This window comes from Bos indicus, chromosome 2 (assembly GCF_029378745.1).
Source record: "Bos indicus isolate NIAB-ARS_2022 breed Sahiwal x Tharparkar chromosome 2, NIAB-ARS_B.indTharparkar_mat_pri_1.0, whole genome shotgun sequence".
Lineage (NCBI taxonomy): Eukaryota > Metazoa > Chordata > Mammalia > Artiodactyla > Bovidae > Bos > Bos indicus.
The window spans coordinates 106,781,168-106,800,246 of NC_091761.1; the positions used below are offsets into that span (position 1 = coordinate 106,781,168).

The 19,079-nt window shown below is 56.1% G+C and overlaps 1 protein-coding gene across 1 annotated transcript; it reads left to right on the top strand.

Moving 5' to 3' along the window:
* Window positions 1–5,883: 5,883 nt before the first annotated feature.
* Window positions 5,884–19,071, top strand: WNT6 (Wnt family member 6). Its single transcript, XM_019976966.2, has 4 exons — window positions 5,884–6,203; window positions 15,808–16,028; window positions 16,256–16,590; window positions 18,214–19,071. The coding sequence occupies exons 1-4, from the start codon at window positions 6,124–6,126 to the stop codon at window positions 18,673–18,675; spliced, it is 1,098 nt and encodes a 365-aa protein (XP_019832525.2). The 5' UTR covers window positions 5,884–6,123; the 3' UTR covers window positions 18,676–19,071.
* The last annotated feature ends 8 nt before the right edge of the window (window positions 19,072–19,079 follow it).

The following is a 19,079-nucleotide window of genomic DNA, read 5'->3' on the forward strand; positions in this document are numbered from 1 at the left end:
CCATATATCCAATTGCCTCTTTGACAGTTCCTTCTGAATGTTTTCAAAGCATCTTTAATTCATGTCTCAAACTCTCCCACTCAAGTTCGCCAAATGCTGGTCCTCTTCCAGCATGCATCGCCTGAGTGGACATCCCACCATTCATTCTGTTGTGGGGCCAGTTAAAAATCTCAGAGGCACCACCCTTGCCCCCTCCCTCTTCCTCATCCCATTTCCAACCTCTCCCCAAGTCCATTGACTCCACTTCCCCCACAGCAGTTAGCACTGTCGGCTTCTTTCCTTATCTCTGTGTGGTCCACGCAGGTGGAAGCTGCAAAGGCTTTCCTGGACCACTCAGGGCCACTGCGGAATCTCCTAACCGATCTTCTTGCATGCACTCTGGCTCCTCTGCAATCTCCTCTTTTCAAAATGGAGAGCTGATAGTGTCACCCACTGTCCCAGTGAAATCTCCACTGCTTCCCATTGCTTAAAAATTTTTTTTATTAAGATGATACAGAAAAGAGTATAGAACCAATGTACAAATGAAACACTCTTGAAACCAGCTGCCATGAAAGGAGGCAGAACTTGGCTGCCATCCCACTCCATGTGCCACCTTCCCTCACCCCCAGAGAAACTACTAACCTGACTTTTATGGTAAGCATCCACAGATGCTTCTTTGTCATCCAAGCATGCATCCTGAAATGTTAGAGTTCCCAAAATACTTTGCTGGTTTTTAAAATTTATGTCTGTTAGTTCTCTTTTAATCTAGCAGCTCCCCCCTATCTTTTACGCTCCCTTCTTCAAATGTATTTAAAAGAATTCCCATTGCTTTCAAAGTAAGAAAAAAATTCCCTTCCATTCCTGTAAAGTTTTGCTTGGTCTGATCAGCCCCCGCTCCAGTCCCTCCAGCCTCTTTCCCACCAGGTTGCTTTCTACTCTCTTGTCAACCTCAAGCCAACCTTGAGTGGATGCTCCTCCCCCCACCCTGGTGCCTTCTTCATATCCCTGCAGGGCTTTTACACAGCTGTTCGCCTGGCCAGAAATGCTCTTCCCTCCCTTGTAGCTCCCAGTTAATTCTGACTTATTTTTGTATCTCACTTGGGGGGTTCCCCCCTCTGAGAGGCCTTCTCCACCTTCCCTGACTTGATCAACCCTGCTGCCTGAGCCTCTCACAGTGGTCTCTCTTCTCTGAAGCGCAGGTCAGAGTTGTGATTTTTCCACTTGTTTGTGAGATGATATGATTAAAAAGCATCAGCTCCATGAAAGTGAGGATTATGTTTGTTTTTCCTCACCATTGTCTTTCCACTATTTAGCTGGGTGCCTGGCACATCGGTGGAGAAGGAAATGGCAACCCACTCTGGTATTCTTGACTGGGAAATCCCATGGACAGAGGAGCCTGGTGGGCTACAGTCCATGGGGTCATAAAGAGTTGGACACAACTGAGAAACTAAATAACAACAACAACTGGCACATAGTATGTGTTCTATAGAAAAATTTCTGACTGTTGTCCAGGGAGAGAGAGCCAGCAGACACCAACGTGGTTAGGAGGGAGTCTGGGTCTGAAGACCTGGGTGGAGAAGATCTGATTTCCTGAGAGGTGAGGGCTGAAGCAGTGAGGATAGGCGGTGTGACCTGGGAAGGAGTGATAGTGTGAGAAGAGGATGGGGACTTGTCTCCAGAACCCCAGAGGCCATGCCAGGGATCTTCTGCCTACCCCATGGCCTCTAATGCTGGAGCCAGGCCTGGACGGGGATGCCTGGGGAGGCTCCTGGGCCCAACCACTCCTCCTTGGGGCCACTGGGGCTGAGCTAAGTGGAAACAAATGTTCCCTGGCTTCCCACCAGCCCAGTCCTGGTGGGCGAGCAGCAATCCCTCCCTCTCAGCCTCTGCTCCCCCCTCCCCCTGTCTCACCCTCCCATCCCACTGAGTTCTTTCTCCCTTTGACTGATGGAGTGATGCGAAGGCTGGAGCATGGATAGGGTTGAGAGATGTGGAAGATATAAAGCAGGTGGGTTCTATGGGGAACCAGGGCCTGGGGTGGGGGTTCCCTTGGACAAAGGCCCAGAGTCAATCTCAGGAGAAACTTGACCTAGATTGACTAAAGCTGGGAACCAGGCATTTGAGTTCCCACTCTGGGCTGGAAAGGCACATTCTCATGACTTCAGGTGGGCTTGAAAAAGTTGGACTAGCATCTGGGATTCAGAAAGTAGAGGACAGCGGTTCTTCCTTTCTTCTATCTTTTTCCTTCTCTCCATCTCTCTAGAGGCCTGGCCTTTCCTCTCTCTCTCTTCTCCTGGGACCCAGAGATCCAGGGCCCTGAGGAATTCTCAAGTCCCATCACCACCCTAAAGGAATGAGAGTCAGGTCTCATTGCTGGGGAAGGAGGAAGGGAGGATGGTGGGGAGGGACCGAGAGGGAGAGAGAGGTGACTGGGAGGGGAAGAGTCAGGCCCAAATTCCTGGGCTCCTGCAGTTTCAGTCGTTCTGAGAAACAAAGAAACAGAGAAAATGATTTAGAGACAGACACAAACAGAGACCGAATTATGGAGATGGGAAAGACGTGAAAAGATGCACAGAAAGACAGTGAGAGAGAGAGAGAATCCGACAGAGGGCTCCGCTTTCCCCTGCAGCAAATCTGATGTTATCTATCCCCAGCTGCCTCTCTCCCCCTCCACAGTCCCCACTTCTGCCCCTCCTTCCTCTCCAACCCCATAGCCAGACTACCCTGTTTCTCCTTCCCCGCCTCTCTTTTAGACGACCTAAGGTGGAGGGATGGGGGAAGAGGTGGAGGGGGCCTGGAGGACAGAGAGAAAGAGATCAGAGTGGCACTCCATCCATGCTACAGAGGTGGTGTGTGTGTGCACGTGTGTGTACATGTGTGTGTGCACGTGTGTTTGCGTGATCTCCAGGAAAGCCAGCATGTGTCTCAGTCTGAGCCAGCCCACCTATGTGGCCAGCCCTACCTGTGGATGAAAGTTACCCAGCGTCATCTAGGAGAGGCGAGGTGTCCTGTGATTTCTGCGGGGCTGTCTGGAAACCTATGCCCAGCTGTGGGTGTGTGTGAGTGCATATGTATGTGCGTGCATCTTGATCTGTCTTTGTGTGCCTCTGTTTCCATCTCCTAGTTTCCCAGCCCTTCTCCGTGGAGGGTCTTCCAAGGTGATAGTGATGGCTTGAAGCCTCAGGAACATCTGAACTCATCTCTGTGAAGGTTTGAGGGCTTCAGGAGTGAAGTTATGGCTCTCGCTCTGCCCAGATGCCAGCCAACTCCTAGATGGGGGTGCAGAGAAGCAGAAAGCAGTGGGCAGAGGCAAGGTTGCCCTTGGAACAGAGGCCTTGAGAACTGAGGCTTCAGGAGACCTGCCCATCACAGACTGCAGCCCACCCCTCCCTGCCCCAGTGCTTCCACAGGCACTAGTGGGCCAGCTGTTTCTGGAATGGGATTCTGGGGTGCTTGAGTTGGGGGAAGGATGAGGACTTGGGAAATCCAGGGGTGGCCAAATATTCTACAAGGTCTGGCCAGAGAGAGTACTGCAGGAGGGTGGGGTGTTCTGTGTGTGTTTTTAGGAAAGGTGGGGGGTGGGGGCAGAAAGGCCGCCTGCGGGGGAGAAGGCTTCTTGGCAAACGCCCCAGTTTCCTGAGCTGATCCCTGCTCCCTGCCACTGCTCCCAATTCTGTTGTTTCAATAACATCATTTTTATCCACCCCACAGAGAGACCATGTCTTAGGAGGGGGAGGTGAAGGGCAGGGCTAGGGCATGAGGGGGTGGTAGTGAAGAGAGACTGGGGTCTGGAGGGAGCAGGGACCAGATTTGGGGCGCTCCCTCCTCAGGCAGAAGCAGGGCGGTCCCAGAGCCCTGGTCCCCTGATGACAAAGACAAATACATTAAAATTCTTGCCTCGGAGAAGAATGCAGGATCAGGAGAGCATTTCATAATCTGCAATAACAGTAGCAGGGTGGGGGTGGGAGGGCAGAGGGTTCGGAACCCAGGCAATAGTTCCCAGGGGATTGGTCATTGGCCACCTGCAGCCTCTAGGGACCCCCCCCAACCCCGGCCCCGCCCCCAGCCAGGGCCCTCCAGCCGCCTGTTCAGCACCATCTGGCCTGAGTGTGGGCCCAACCTTGGCTGCATTGTTCAGTGTGCAGGGTCCAGAGTTGGCACTGCCCTACAGAAACAGCAACTGGGTGCAAAATTAAAAGGTGCAGAGGCTGTGCCTGGCATCTGGTTGCTATTAAAGGCTAAAATGGGAGGGGCTGCTCTTGGGCCACGCCCCCTACCTCTCTCAGCCCCTAGCCCCCGTCTCGAGAGCACTCCAGCACCCTCACCAGAACTCTCAGTGCCCAGGACAAGGGGTTAGACTGATTCAACTTGGACACCACGGCCCTAGGGTGGGGGTCCCAGCAAAGCCAGGGGCTTCCCCGTGTGCCTAGGCCAATGTTTCTCCATTTCTTTTCTCTTCTCCACTTGCTCATCCTTCCTTTCCCAGATCTGCCTCCTCCCCTGGGACCTGCATCTGTGGTCTTTTCTTACACCCCCAGCCCATCTTGATCCGCTTGTCCCTACACTCAGAATCTTGGCTTCTCTCTGCTCACCAGGGTGTTTCTCTCTCTTATCTCTCTTGGCAGTGGCCCTACTCCCCAAGTTCAGGTGCTCCCCACTCTCCTCCCCCCCACACACATACTCCAAAAGACCAGGAGCTTCCTCTAGACGCCTGAAGTTTCTGCCACATGGGCTTGAGGTCCTCCATCGTTATCTCCAGCCAGGAGCACCAGTACAACTTGATGGCTGTTCTGGATAGAGGTGGAAGGGAGACTGGCCCTTGCCATGGAATGTCCTGCACCACCTGTCCCTCTGCACCCCCGGGGCACACGGGGCGGGAGCGGGGAGCAGGGACTACAGCTCCCTGCCAGCCTGCTTGGTGTGATGAATGGAGCTGTCCTTTCTCCCCACGGGGGCCTTTGATCTCCCCTCGTGGGGAGGGGGCCAGGGGCATCAAAGACATTTTTGTGGCATTAGAGAATCAGATAAAATGCCATCTCACCTGCAGCTGCCCTCCCACCCGCTCCGGCCCGGCCAAGTTGGGGGAACAGCGATGAGGCAGGGACCCTCGGACTCACGAGGCCCGGCTGCAGTGAGTCCTGACCCTTCGCTCTGCAACCTCCACTCTGTCGCTCGCTTGCACGTGCGAGCGCTTGATCGCAGGCCATAAAGAGGTTCTTCTCTCTGGCTGTCTAATCTGCCCTCCCGCACCTCCTCCCCTGAGTGCAGGCCTGATGAGGCGGGGGCTGGGGAGCAGAGTGGAGGCCCATTGCTTCCTCCCGTGTTCAAGAAAAGGCTGAAAAGGGGGGCTTGCGGCTCAGAGGCGGGGTCCGGTCAGAGGTGACCCCCTCTGGAGTCTGCCCATCGGGCCATCGAGTTCTACACCCCTCCCCGGAGCACCCAGCGCCGGGGGCAGACTGTATCTCCCGGCCCCCGCTCCAGCATCCCACTCCGCACCGCCCCCCAACCCAAACTCCCTCATTCCTGGGAAGTTTTCTCTCTTTACAGTCAACAAACCTGTCAAACGTCTCCCTTCCAGCCCGTCCCCCATTCCTTCGCTCCTCTTCCTTCCCCCCGCTTACCCTTCTCCACCCTGCTTCCCCGCCCCTCCTTGCCCCCGACTCCGAGCGGCGGCGGGGGGCTCCCAGGCCTTGAGAGAGGCGAGGTGAGGGGGCGAGGCAGGCGGGTCCCCCAGCCACGAGCGTGTTCGGGCCCCGCCCTCCGCCGAGCTCCGCGCCCGCCGCCCCGGGGCGCTCGGCTCCCTCCCGAGAGTCCCGCCGCCTGACTGTCGCAACTGCCACCCCCACGGCCCCCCTGCCCCTCGCCCCCGCCCCAGCCCCGCTCCCCTCCCACCCCCGCCCCCGGCTCTGATTTCTTCTCCCGAGCGAGCTCGGCAGGAGACACAGGCTCTGGCTGCCCTGTCCGCTCTCCGCCTCCGCCGCGCCCTCCTCGCCCAGGATGGGCCCCCCCGCCGCCGCCGCCGCCGCCGGAGCCATCGCCTCCCGGCCGCCGCCGCGCTCGCCCTGAAGCCCGGGCCCCCGCGCGCAGCGGCTGGCCCCTCAGCCCCGCGCCCTGCCCGCACCCGCCGGCCCTAAAGCTGTCACGATGCAGCCGCCCGCGCCCTCCCGCCTGGGGCTGCTCCTGCTGCTGCTCCTGAGTCCGGCGCACGTCGGCGGACTGTGGTGGTGAGTGCTGCGTCTGGCTGCCCCCGCGGGGCCCCTGGAGCTCGGACGTGGGGACCTCGGGGCCGAAGGTGGGGCTCCGGATCGCGCTCCCGCCGCCTCCTGGCTCTACCTGTGCGCGGAGCCCAGCCCCTCCGCAGCTGGAGACGCGAGGGGGAGGTGCGTGCCGCTCCTGCCGACCTCCTCTAGGGGCATTTCTGTACTGCCACTTAGACGTGCCCACACACCCCCTGCCCCCCTCCCTACATTCTACTGTATTTCCTCCTCCTGTGTCCCACCCCAACCGCAGGTTACGCGCTCAACCCAGGTCACCGAGGAATCAGCGGATGGGTAGGAAAGAGATACGGGGAGACGGGGGCAAGATCTGTAGTCTGAGACACAAATGAATAAAAGAGTGTGTTAAGACGGCTTTGGATTTAGGGGAGAGAGGCTGAATTTGGGGGAAAGAGAAGAACAAGGTGGGAAACCACTGGCAGGGAGAGTCAAGTAGCTGCCTCTTCTCGCCCCACTTTGCTCACAAACCCACCAGCTTCTCTCTGGGCTCCTTCAGAATGGGTGGTAGGGGCGGGAAAGGGAGCGTAAAGGGGGAAACTGAGTCAGAACCTTCGCTTTCTCTACTTTCTCCTCCCCGAGCAAAGAGGAGGAAAGGCAGGAAAAGGACCCAAGCTCCTGGCCCTTCCAGATGTAGAGGTCATGGATGAAAAAATGTGCTGCTGGGAATCGTGGAGGGTCCTGGTGGAAGGGAACAAGGCCTGGCCAGCCAAAGGTTGGGGTCGAGTTCCCAGACTGCCCTAGCTAGAGCAGACACATAGGCAGCTGAGGTTGCGGGAACTTGGAGTCTTGCGGGATGGATAGAGGCTGGGGAGGTGGGTGCCCGGCCGGGACCGCTCAGCGATCCGGATCCCGTAGACTTTTTTTTTTTTTCCCCTTCTCAGTCTTGGGAGCAGCGAGGACCCGCCCGGAATAGTTGTGTTTAGAGAGGAGGGACTTGGACGATACCGCTGGTGCATTAGCCAATCCTAACAAGTCAAAACCTTGTCTATTTGCATACCGCCATATCATTGGCTGGATTCTCTACCCTCCACTCCTCTCCAACCCGGGGATTTGGAAGAAGGGGTGGGGCAGGCAGTTCCCTCTTTTCTAGGAAGATAGCTGGATGCCCACACAGGGAGCTGCTGGCCACGATCCCACTTCCATGATGTAGGAGAGAAGTCCCTCAGGGTGTCAGTGAGGGGGCCAAGCCAGGGCGACCTAAGTCTCGGCCAGGCAACATGAGTCCTTGGATCCTGACTTAGAATAATGCAGTAGCAGCTTTGAAATAAAGAGAACTGCAATCTAATCTCCCCCCATTGTCAAGCCTATGACCTTGGGCAAGTCACTTCTCCCTGCTCCCTGATGTCTCAACTGTAAGATAGGGAGTCAGTCCTCCTACCTGGAAGGGTTGATAGGAGGATTGGGTGGGATGACCTACAACATAATCTGACGTTGGGGAGGTGCTCCTAAATGTAAGTCCTTTCCTCCACACCCCAGGTTCTGGCCAGAATCCCCAAGGGTGAAAGGGGGATCAATTTAAATTAAAATCTAGGGTTTCTAGCAAAATTTTGCAAAGGGATCTCTATCTCTTATTCCCCATACACACCTGTCCTAACTTTGCCCTTTCTCAAAGTATGGAGACAGAGGTTTCTCCCTGAGGGCTGTTGCCTTCCTTCCCCACCCCACTCCACCCCCTATTATTTGTCCCAATTTTATCATCCTTCCGCTTAAAAATACCACTTCCTCCATGACGCTGCCCCTCTGTCTTCCCTCCCTTGCCTTCTCTATGCTTTCACTGCAGTCCATGCATTGGACATTATACCAGTTAGGCATTTCACTGACTGCCCTCTCCTCTTGGGTCCTCTTTCCCTGCTCCTGGGAGGCGGAGCCTTTGTCTTTAGGGCCCTGGAGACTAAAGGTGCTGGGGAGAGCTGTATGGCATTCTGCTGGGATTTATGTTCATGGTGGCTCCTTTGTTTGGGAGGGGCTGCTGGATGGGAGCCATGCCAGAGGAAGAGAGACCTCATCCCTTGGAGACTGACCCTGAAGCTGGAAAGGAGGGAGTGGGGGAGGAGGGGAGGAGGGCAGGTGTGGAAGAACACAGAGGCCTTCATGGCCACAGCTGCAGGGCAAGCCGGGTGAAGAGTGAGGAGTTGGAGTGATAAGGTGTCTAGCAACTGGCTCACTCAGATACTTTGGAGAGGTTGTCCCCACCCCTGAGGCTTCACCTGAAGCAAGAGCTTCTTCAGGCAAGAAATGTCCAGGCTGCTCCCTGATGTCTAGAACTGGTTGGCTGGATCTTTTCTTCCTGCTTCTCAGAGAACACTGACCAGGCCAGAGCTCCAGCAGTGAACAGGAAAGCAGCTGGCCTCACAGCAGCTCATTGCAGTCCATGCTGCCATTCTAGCAGCAGCCAGGCTGGGAAGACATAGTTCCCCAGGAACTCTGAGTGACCGGACTGTCCTGGTTAGGAAAGGAGGGCTCTGGAGGGGCAGTGGCCCAGGCCTTAGGCTCACGGACCTGGCTCGAGGTCCACCAGAAGTTTCCCATTCCAATTTCTTCCCTCTTCCCCCCTTCTTTCCCACCGCCCCTCTTCTCCAACGCTTTCTAAACTCTGCCTCTGACCTCTGTCTGTCTCTCTCTCATCTGTAACCATATCTTTGTGAATCACAGAATCCCAGATTCCAGGACATTGGCCAGGCTCTCTTGAGGTCATCTTGTCCAGCTTACTGCCTCCAGGCTATCCAGCTTATGCTCTGGCCCTGACAGATTCTGTCCTGGTCATCAGCTCCCAGCCCTCCCATCCTGCTCTCTGCCCCTTCTCATCCTCCCCCAGGAAGTTCTTCTCAATATCTGGCCCATCTTTATTTATACCTTCAATCAGTGGATGTAGAAAATAGCTCACTCTCACAGAATAGCCAAATCAATCTCCCTTCTTCTCCTTTCCTCTTTCCATTTGATATTTTCTGTGAAAGAAACTAACCCTCCTGTTGTCCCACTCGGAAAAGCACCACTTGGTCTCGCTCCCTTCCCCCATCTCATCTTCCCTATGAGAACAGGAGCCAGGCACTGGTCAGCTCTGGCCCCTCGGGGAGGCAGGGAAAGGACCCAGGCTTCTTCCTGACACCCAGGCTTTCCAGTTGTGACTCCCATCACCCCTTCCCATCCTCTCGTTCTCTGGGGCCCCTGACCCTTCATGGTCAGTCTTGTTGCTGGCTCCCACAAGCTTAAGATGGGGTGGATGGTGGGGGTAGGGTGGCCATCCAGGCCTCCCCTCCCAGCCCTCCCCACCCCTCGCCTTGGCAGCTTCCCCTGGAAGGAGACAATGGGGCTGTGAGCAGAAAAGGGCAGGGGCAAAAGGAGGCTGGCTTGGTCCAGGCCAGAGCATGCCCTGAGCCCACCAGAGTCCTGGCACCGTGACATTTCCCGGGGGGTGCAGTCCCCTCCTGCCCTGTTCTCATCGGAAGCCAGGAGTTGGGTGGGAGCGGGAATTGGCGGGGGAAGTCAGCGGGAGGCTTGATCATCAGGGCCCAGCCAGGGGGATTCCAGAATGTGTACTTTGATGAAGAAATGCAGCGGTGGAGGGGATGAGGCGGTGGGGGGTGGGGTGGGGTTGGGGGGTGCGGGCAGCCGGGCTGCAGTCAGGCTGGCGGTAGGGCACCCAGCCAGTCAGAGCAGGAGGTGTTCATGAACACAGAAGCCTGTCCCCTGGGAGTGGGGAGAGCGCCCTCTAGCCTGCACCCTCCTTCCTGCCAGGGGCAGGGTGGGGCGAGGCCCTGGGTGCTTTCCCCAGACAGCTTGAGGAGGAGCACAGGGAGGGAAAGGTCGCTGGGCAAGTACTTCACCCACTTTCCACCTGGTCTCTTTGGCTGTTTCCTCTAGCTTAGAGCCCTCTGCTTAATCCAGAAATTAGATCTAGAAAGGACCTTACAGATCATCTGGGCCAATCTTCTCACTCTCAGTGACAGAAGTCTAGCAAAGTTCAGGGACAGGAGGTGACTTGCCCAAGGCCACCCAGAATGCAAGTAGCTGAGGGCTGGGGACCAGGAGTCCACCTCCCTCTGAGTGCTGTGTCCTGGTGTGCAGTAGGGGTAGGGGTCAGGAAAGGGGTACAGGCCCCTGCACAGGCCCCTTCTGCTCCCCCCGTCTCACAGTGCTTCCCCACCTCGGTATGAGAGAGCAGATGGCACAGGACAGACTCTCTGCAGGATATCCAGTGGATGGTCGTTGTGTCCAGGCCTCTGACCAGCAGCAAGCCATCTTGTGTGGGGAAGTCATTCAGGGCAGGGAAAGCCCCTGCAAGGGGAGAAGTGTGAGGAGGTGGGAAGGGCAGCACCTGGGACTGGGCAGAAAGAACCCAGTTGGGCCGGGGGAGGGGGGCGGGTGTGGAGCCAGGGAATGGGGTGGCTGGTGGGCGGTGGGGAGGTAGGGGTTAATGGAGCTGGGGCATTACTGACTTTGATGTGGTGGTTGGGGTGGGGGTAGGGACTGGGGGAGGGGGAACAGTAATTACTGAGTTAGACAGAGCAGGACAGGACAGGCGGGCTGGGCACAGGCCCGGGCCCAGCCTCCTCGGCAGCCCAGCCGTCAGGCAACATTTTTCTACCCCTTCTCCACCACCCACCTCCCCCACCCCTGTGCAGCCCCCACCCACAGCCCCAGGGCTCAGGGCTCCCTCTGCTGGCTCTTGGGAGCTGAGGGTCAGACTAAGGAGTACCCAGAATGAGTGCGGGGAACTAGTGGGGATTTGGCTGTGAGACCCTTTAGAGGAGCAGGCATCAGAAAGGTCTGTGATCCTCTTGGCCTCAAGAATCCACCCAGGAGCGCCGGCTGGAGAAGGGAGGAGGGGGGTGGGGGGATCTTGGAGGGTGCTCCTGGTCCATGGATTAGACTGGCAGGGGAGGAGGAGATACTGAGATCCAGGCTAAGGAGAGTTGGAGCAAAGTATGTTCTCAGGAATTCACACATGCTGCCTGATTGCCGTGCACTGTGCAGGCCCAGGAGATGGTTAAGGGTGTGAATGGGAAGTCACCTATGGGAAGACACTTGTGGAAGCCCACTGTCTGGACAGGCTCTTTTCAGAAGTAGGCAGGTATTATTATTTATTTCCACTTTACAGTTGAGGACACTGAGGTTCAGAAGGTTAAGTTTCCTCATCCATTCAACAAAGGCTTGTAACAAAGGCCAACCTCCCCGGCTAGGGGCTTGCTAACATTGTGGAACCAGCAAAGGACAGAGCCTAGATCCAAACTCAAGTCCGATGGATTCTCAAGGCCCCGAGTTGTGTTCTGCTAATGACATTATACTTCTCCCTGAGATCTTTGGAATGAGTTTATATCTAATTGGAAAGAGAAGACGAGAAGATGTAACAAAACAATTATGCCACCGGCCAGGATGACAAACAACACTCCCGCCCCCATGAGTGAGGCAGGTGAGGGAGGTCAGTGAGGGCTGGGGCCCACCACTGGGTCCTTAGAGCAGGTGGGATCCGGGGCGAGTTTGGAGAGATGCTGTGTGAGATTTGGATGACTTAGAAGTGAGGAGGGGGGCGGGGTTGTCTCTGAGTCTGGAAACTTAGCGGTATGATCTGGGATGGATGCAGAGTCAGCCAACCCTGATCAGACTAATGACCATGTGGAGGACAGTATGCAAAAGCCCCTGAGGTATCAGAAGCCCTCGGGGTGGGAGGGCTGTTTCCTCCAGTCCCTTTGGTTTTTAAAATATTCGCCTAAATTTATTGCAACGGGGATTCCCCCATTGAGTGGCCGGGGTCAGTCCCCTAACTTGCTTGCCTGACAATAAGGGTGAACTGGGTGGAAGTGGACTAGAAAATTTTCCACCCTCTGAAGCCAGGCATGGGAAGGTAAGTTAGGCCAGAAACCCAGGCCTCCAAGGCTTAGATTCACAGATGCTGCCAATAGGAACTGGCTGCCCCCGGATGCCACCTCATTTGGCTACTTATTCTACCAACTGAGGTCCCTGGGAAGGAGATCTTGGCACAGGAGGCCAAGCCAGCTAGAATGGCCAAACCCAGGCTTGTTCCTTCTTGTCTATGTACTGATTTCTTTTAGGGCTAGCTTTGTTTTTTCTATGCCCAGGAGCGGCTATTTGTTTAGGATCTCAGATCCTACATATTATATATTTCCTACCACCATTGTGCTCCAACCGCCAGCCCCCGCCCAACACACAGATGCTTCCAGACAGGCACCTCTTCCCTAGGCTGATTTCAGGCCAGTGCGAACTCAGAGGCCCCCAAAGCAGAGTTCAGTCCCTAAGCAAGCAGAAGGGAAGGAAGGAGGGCAAAGGAAGAGGGGCATTGAGGGAGTTATTTTGTGATTCGGTTAAAGATGGTGTTAAAGTTAGAGAGGCTATTCGAGTCTGTCTTGCCAACTCCTTATCTTCCTGATGCCCAGAGAGGGAACTGACTTGCTCAGCATAGCTCAGCTCACCCAGAGTGGACAGAGACTGGAGTACAAATGTGAGGCCTGGTGTTTTGCCCAACGCTTCCCTGCCAGTCCCCTTCTGGAGTTTCCTTTCCTGTGACTTGAAGATGGGAGTGAGGACAGGAGGGCAGGGAGCAAGCTGGTCCCTTGGGATTCTAGCTGCTACTATTGCCCATCCCTCCTCCTGACTGGCTTGTAAACAAGTCTAGTTCCCAGGCAGCCAGCCAGCCTGAGGAGCCAGACCCGGACCAGAAGCTGACTCCAGGGCAGCCCCTCAACCCTGTGCAGGGCCAGCCCCACCTCCTGGGGGGCTCTGCCTGTCGTGCTCCTCCTGATTCCTCTCCTATCTCAAGCTTCTGGGAAAAAGACAAGGTCAAGAGGTTCTTTCCCTTTCTCGCCTGCACACCCCACCCTCTCCTACTTCCCCAGAGCAGGAGGAGGGAGAGAAGCGGGATGGGACAGAGTAACCTTGGGAAGATAAGGCCAGTCAGCCTTGGGAAAGTAGGGAGTTAGCAAAGGGCAGGATTGGGGAGGGGAGACTGGGGAACTTGGCAGCTTGTGGGTGGAGTGGGGAAGACGGGTTTGCAGAGTCCCAGGCTCCCAGGTTGAGTTCTCAAGATGCAGGTGGCAGAAGAGGAGCTGAATGGCTGTGTGGAGGCCTGTTTCCCTGCCTCTAAATCCAGCTGGGGAGAAAATGTTTCTGGAAGCTAATTAGGAGTCATGAAGCCACATGTGGACAGGGTTCAAGTGAGGACCTTCTCCTTAGATGGCTCCTTCATTCACTCAAAAACATGTATTAGATGATATTCATTGGAGAAGCATAGTAATCATTCACAATATGCAAATTTTCATAATAAACATTGGAGGGGAAATACAAATTAAGCAGCTAAAAATCTGCCATGGAGAACGAAAATAACAGTCCTAACTCTCAAGGTGCTCCATAGTCTTGTTTACCAACCTTGTACAACCATACTGGAAGTTGCCCCCAATTATTTTTGTAATGAAATGGGATAAGTAGAAGGGGGATGAAGAGACTGATAGAAATAAAGATAGATAGATAAAGACTGATCAGCTTGTACAGCCAGGGGTTTTCCTACCCTTGGCCCACTTGCCCCTGCCCCATCTATTACTTCTCTAGAGATGCGAAAGGGTTGGGGCTGGACCTTCCCAGGTACAGTGGGAATGCAGTGATGGCAAGTCCTAAGCATGGAGGCAGGCAGGTTTGGATTATGAGTCTCTCCACTTAGGAGAGAACTTTGGTTCCTGGACTACTGGGGTAGGGGTGATGACACTGACCGGACAGGGTGGTGATGGGGGTGGGGTGGAGTGTGGTAGGACACTTTACAGGATTGAGGACTGAGCTCAAGGATTGAGCTTACACATCTTCCTGCAATCATGTCTCCAAGCATCTCACTCCTTAGTGAGAGAAGTTCTACCTTAAGACCTAAATTCCTCCTGCTGCTATTTAAGCCCATTATATCTCATTGTTGTGGGCCCAGAACATGCCTGGGCAGCCCGTACTTGCGGAGCAAATGGGGACAGTGGGGTGGATGTGCACTAAAGCTAAGCTGAAAAGTAGGCCACTTTGACCTTTGGTACATATCTACCAACATTTTCCTCCACGTTTTCTTTCTCATGGTGTTGCTTCTCCCTGCCCAAAATCTTATTCCACCCCCTGCTAAAGGCTTTTGAGTGGTTTCAAATTACCCTCAGCCTAAATACTCTACCTAGTTATTCCTACCAGACAGAGATCTCAGCTAAGTGCTCAAATAAGAGCATTCCAATTAAAATAGTCCCCTCCAGGTGTGAATACCCAGCCGAGTGAACCTTCAGGGGTATGATGTACAGCAACTAAAAGGAAGTGCTAGCCTCGGATGAAGCAAAGGCTGAGAATGGAGGGATTTCTGAAAGTGTGTGAAACTCCCGGTAAGGTCTTTACCCACCAAGCCCAGGAGTATCCCCTCCCCAGTCAGTTATGTTATCTGCCCTGAGACCCCCCCGCCCCGTGCACGGGTCTTGGCTTGCTGCCATCTTGCTCTGGAAAGGTCACAGACCCTGGAGCAGGAGAAGGGGTCAGTGTCATCTACTTTACAACATGGCTTCAGAGACTCAGTCCCCAGTGCCTTCCTCCTGCTCAGGGAAACAGGGAGATATCGGGGTTGGGGTTGGGGGTGAGGGGTGGAATCTGACAGAAGGAGAAATCTGGGCTAGAGAGGAAGGGGGTGTGACTTTCCTCAAAGGCGCCCTTCCCTGACCGCTCTAACATACCGTGGCTTGCTGTATTGCTGGGATTGCCCTACCTTTCTTGCATCAGGGCTAATCAGCTAACACAAGACCAGCTTGTGGTCCACTAAGACCAGATCCTTTTCTGACACTGTCTACTCTTCTTTATATTTCTTTATAATATGTACCTTCTTTTCTTTGACAGCTTACTTTTTTTTCCTAATTGAGTTTATTTGTTATTTTTATTTTTGGCTGTGCTGGGTCTTCATTACTGTGTGCGGGCTTTCTCTAGTTGCAGAGAGTGGGGGCTATTCTCTAGTTGCAGAGTGCCCAGCTTCTCATCGCAGTGGCTTCTCTTGTTGCAGAGCAGAGGTTCTAGGGTGTGAGAGCTTCAGTAGTTGCAGCACATGGGCTCAGTAATTGTTGCACACTGGCTTAGGTGCTCAGAGGCATGTGGGATCTTCAGGACCAGAGATCGAACTAGTGTCCTCTTGCTTGATCTTCCTTCCGTTAAGGTCCTCTTCCTTTCCCTTTTGGGTTAGGCCTGGTGAATTTTAACCTTGGCTACCTGGTGCCAGATGCCTTCACCTTGAGTCAAAATCCTGTAAGGATTTATTAATGAAGGTGTACACAGAAGGATAATACTAACTCTTTGATCTATAGCAATTTCAGTCTAGAATCTAGCTCAGAGGGGACACACACACACACACACACACACACACACACACACACACGCACGCACGGAATAGTAAGAGAACCAGGTGGGACAATCTCTGTCTCAGTTGGGGGTGCTGGTGGGGCAAGAGGCATGTCACAGCTCCCGGCTGTGGGCTGGGCGGGGCTGGTCTCCTGCCCCTCCCCCAAGCTCTTCGAGTTACAACCATGGTCTGCTGTTCTTTACTTCCCAGGGCCGTGGGCAGCCCTTTGGTCATGGACCCTACCAGCATCTGCAGGAAGGCCCGGCGGCTCGCAGGGCGGCAGGCTGAGTTGTGCCAGGCCGAGCCAGAAGTGGTGGCCGAGCTAGCGCGGGGCGCCCGGCTGGGGGTTCGGGAATGCCAGTTCCAGTTCCGCTTCCGACGCTGGAACTGCTCCAGCCATAGCAAGGCCTTCGGGCGCATCCTGCAACAGGGTCAGTGTGGGGAGGACCCCAGGAGGGGGCTGTTGTCTCGCCGTTGGAGAGTCAGAGGAGAGGGTGGGGGTGGGGGGAGGCCCACGGAGCCCCACTTCCTCCACGGGTCAAAGGACACGGCCCCGATCACGTCTCCCAGCCCTACGCCACTCTGCCTCGCGCCCACCGCAGCGCCCCAGAACCCAGCCCAGGTCTTGCTGTCTGACCGCCCCTCTCCGCTTCCGCAGACATCCGGGAGACGGCCTTCGTGTTCGCTATAACGGCGGCAGGCGCCAGCCATGCGGTCACGCAGGCCTGCTCCATGGGCGAGCTGCTGCAGTGCGGCTGCCAGGCGCCCCGAGGCCGGGCCCCACCCCGACCCCCCGGCCTGCCAGGCACCCCTGGGCCCCCCGGCCCCGCGGGATCCCCCGACGGCAGCGCTGCCTGGGAGTGGGGAGGCTGCGGCGACGACGTGGACTTCGGGGACGAGAAGTCGAGGCTCTTCATGGACGCGCAGCACAAACGGGGACGTGGAGACATCCGTATGTTGGTGCAACTTCATAACAACGAGGCGGGCCGGCTGGTGAGTGGGGACAGGCACGTATAAGGGTGCGCGCGCGCGCGCGCGCGCGCGCGCGTGTGTGTGTGTGTGTGTGTGTGTGTGTAAATGTGGGAGTGTGGGTGAGTTTGAAAGGATGTGGAGACTGTGGTATATGAGGAGGAGTGAGTTTGTGGAAGGGGTGAGTGGGGTACACGGTATAGGAGTTTGTTAATGTGTGGGAGGCCACTGGGGAAGATTGGCTGGGGGTGTGGTTGGGCCAGTGGGAGGCAAGGTGGCTGACCTAGAAGAGGGAGTCACTTGTGGGGCCTGGGAGGGGTAGGGGCTGATGGCCTAGTGGGCAGGGTAGGGAGGGGACACTCAGGGAAGAGGACCCAGGACCTTTAGGGACCTCAGGTAGGGAGGACATACTTCTGAAACAGGACAAGTAGGGCAAAGCTTGGGTGGCTAGGGGCTGCCAGGGCAGGGCCTGAGGAGGGAGACCAAGGCCAAGGATGAGAGAAAGGACAGAAGCCCAGTAAAGGCATGGGATCTGGAGGTTGGGGAGCTGGGAGAAGTGAGGGAGGCTCCAGGGACAATGGTCTTGGAAAGGAGTGAAGGACGAGGAGTGGATCCTGATGGTAGGAGGGGTCAGGCAGAGGCCAGGAAAGCTGTGACAGTCTAGGCACTTGTCAACTGGCTGCCTGGCAATCCCAGACCAGTCCCTGCCCAGAGCCCTGGCAGCCTCTCCCCTTCCCTCTATGATGAGGAGGGCCTCAGGAGCTCCTGTTTAGGGACAAGAAGCAGTATGAGTCAGATGTTCCTGGGGCGGGGTGGAGGGGAAAGAGAAGAGGCCTAGGAGGGGGCCCATAGACTTCAAGACTGTAGATAAGGTTGGCCCCTGGACTCTGAGCTTCCGGAAATGATCTTCCTGGGGCATCTGACCCCATAAATCTCTAGCAGGGTTGTGAGTTTTCCATTCCAGCTTCAGACATAAATGGTAAATAAAGGGCAGGACTCCTGGGTTTCAGTTCTCAGTAGGGCATTCATAGGGGCCCTCCTGCACCCTATGCCTCAGTTCTAGCATGTGCCAGGGAACCCCCATATCCTATGTCTTGTAGGGTTATGGCCTGAGGCATTGGGCATGGGTGGGAGGAAGAGGGGACTTGGAGAGGAATGTCCAGACAGGCCCACATACCTGTCGGAAAGGATTGGGGAGGGGTGGCGGAGACAGAGCCCAGGCAGCCTGCTCTGCCTGGGGCCCTGAGAGCAGGAATGAGAAGGCTGGCTGGCAAGAGGAATCCGTGCGACAGCTGCCACCTTTACCCTCTCCCTCCAGGGAGAATCTCACCCTTGCTGTCCATTCCGCTTTCTCCCCCATTCCTTGGCTTTGGATCCTGGAATCTTTACACTGCATACTGTCCCCCACTCCCCACTGTTCCCACTTCTCTATCATTCCTCCTCCTTTCCCGGGTGTCGGGCCGTGATTTCCTCCTTCCCACTTTGCGCGCTCTCGCTTTTTTATTTGGCTTTTTTTTTTTTTGGTCTGCTCTTTGCTGTCTTCCATTCACCACCCTCCTCTATCTTATTTTCTGTCGGTCCTCTGGGCCTTTCTGCGCCCCACCTCCCGGATCTGTTCCCATCCGCCTGCTCTTATGCTCCCCGCAGGCAGTGCGGAGCCACACGCGGACCGAATGCAAGTGCCACGGGCTGTCCGGCTCGTGCGCGCTGCGCACCTGCTGGCAGAAGCTGCCCCCGTTCCGCGAGGTGGGCGCGCGGTTGCTCGAGCGCTTCCACGGCGCCTCGCGTGTCATGGGCACCAACGATGGCAAGGCTCTGCTGCCCGCCGTCCGCACGCTCAAGCCGCCGGGCCGCGCTGACCTGCTCTATGCCGCCGACTCGCCCGACTTCTGCGCCCCCAACCGGCGCACGGGTTCGCCGGGCACCCGCGGCCGCGCCTGCAACAGCAGCGCCCCGGACCTCAGCGGCTGCGACCTGCTGTGCTGCGGCCGCGGGCACCGCCAGGAGAGCGTGCTTCTCGAGGAGAACTGCCTGTGCCGCTTTCACTGGTGCTGCGTGGTGCAGTGCCACCGCTGCCGCGTGCGCAAGGAGCTCAGCCTTTGCCTTTGACCCGCCGTGGCACCCGAAACTGCGCGCGGAGCCGCCTCTCGGTACCTGCGGGACCTCTGGGCACCAGCAGAGGGCGCTGCCTCGGCCCGGCTTCCCCCTGAGAAAGTCCATCTTCCAGGCCTCTGGAAACTGCGAGGCGGTGGGACTTGAGACTTATGCCGGTTCATCAAGGCCCAGGGCACTGAGGGAGCCACCCGACAGGGGCTCCCGGGGACTTCATGAGGAGACCATATAGAGCCTCTCTCCTCGGCCCCCAGACGGAAACCAAAGAGCCAGTTTCTAGGCCTCTGGATGTGGGGCTCCTCAGAACTACTGGCCATGGGGTGGGTGGGTGAGTTTTGTATCAATAAAGATATTTAAACCAATAGGATATATCAATAAAGATATTTAAACCTAGGCCCAGA

What these genes read in the sequence shown, in the direction of transcription:
- WNT6 (XM_019976966.2), top strand. Translation starts at nt 6,124, where the DNA reads ATGCAGCCGCCCGCGCCCTCCCGCCTGGGGCTGCTCCTGCTGCTGCTC. An exon ending in CACGTCGGCGGACTGTGGTG is followed by an intron (nt 6,204 to 15,807) that starts GTGAGTGCTGCG and finishes TTTACTTCCCAG; the next exon opens with GGCCGTGGGCAGCCCTTTGG. An exon ending in CGGGCGCATCCTGCAACAGG is followed by an intron (nt 16,029 to 16,255) that starts GTCAGTGTGGGG and finishes CCGCTTCCGCAG; the next exon opens with ACATCCGGGAGACGGCCTTC.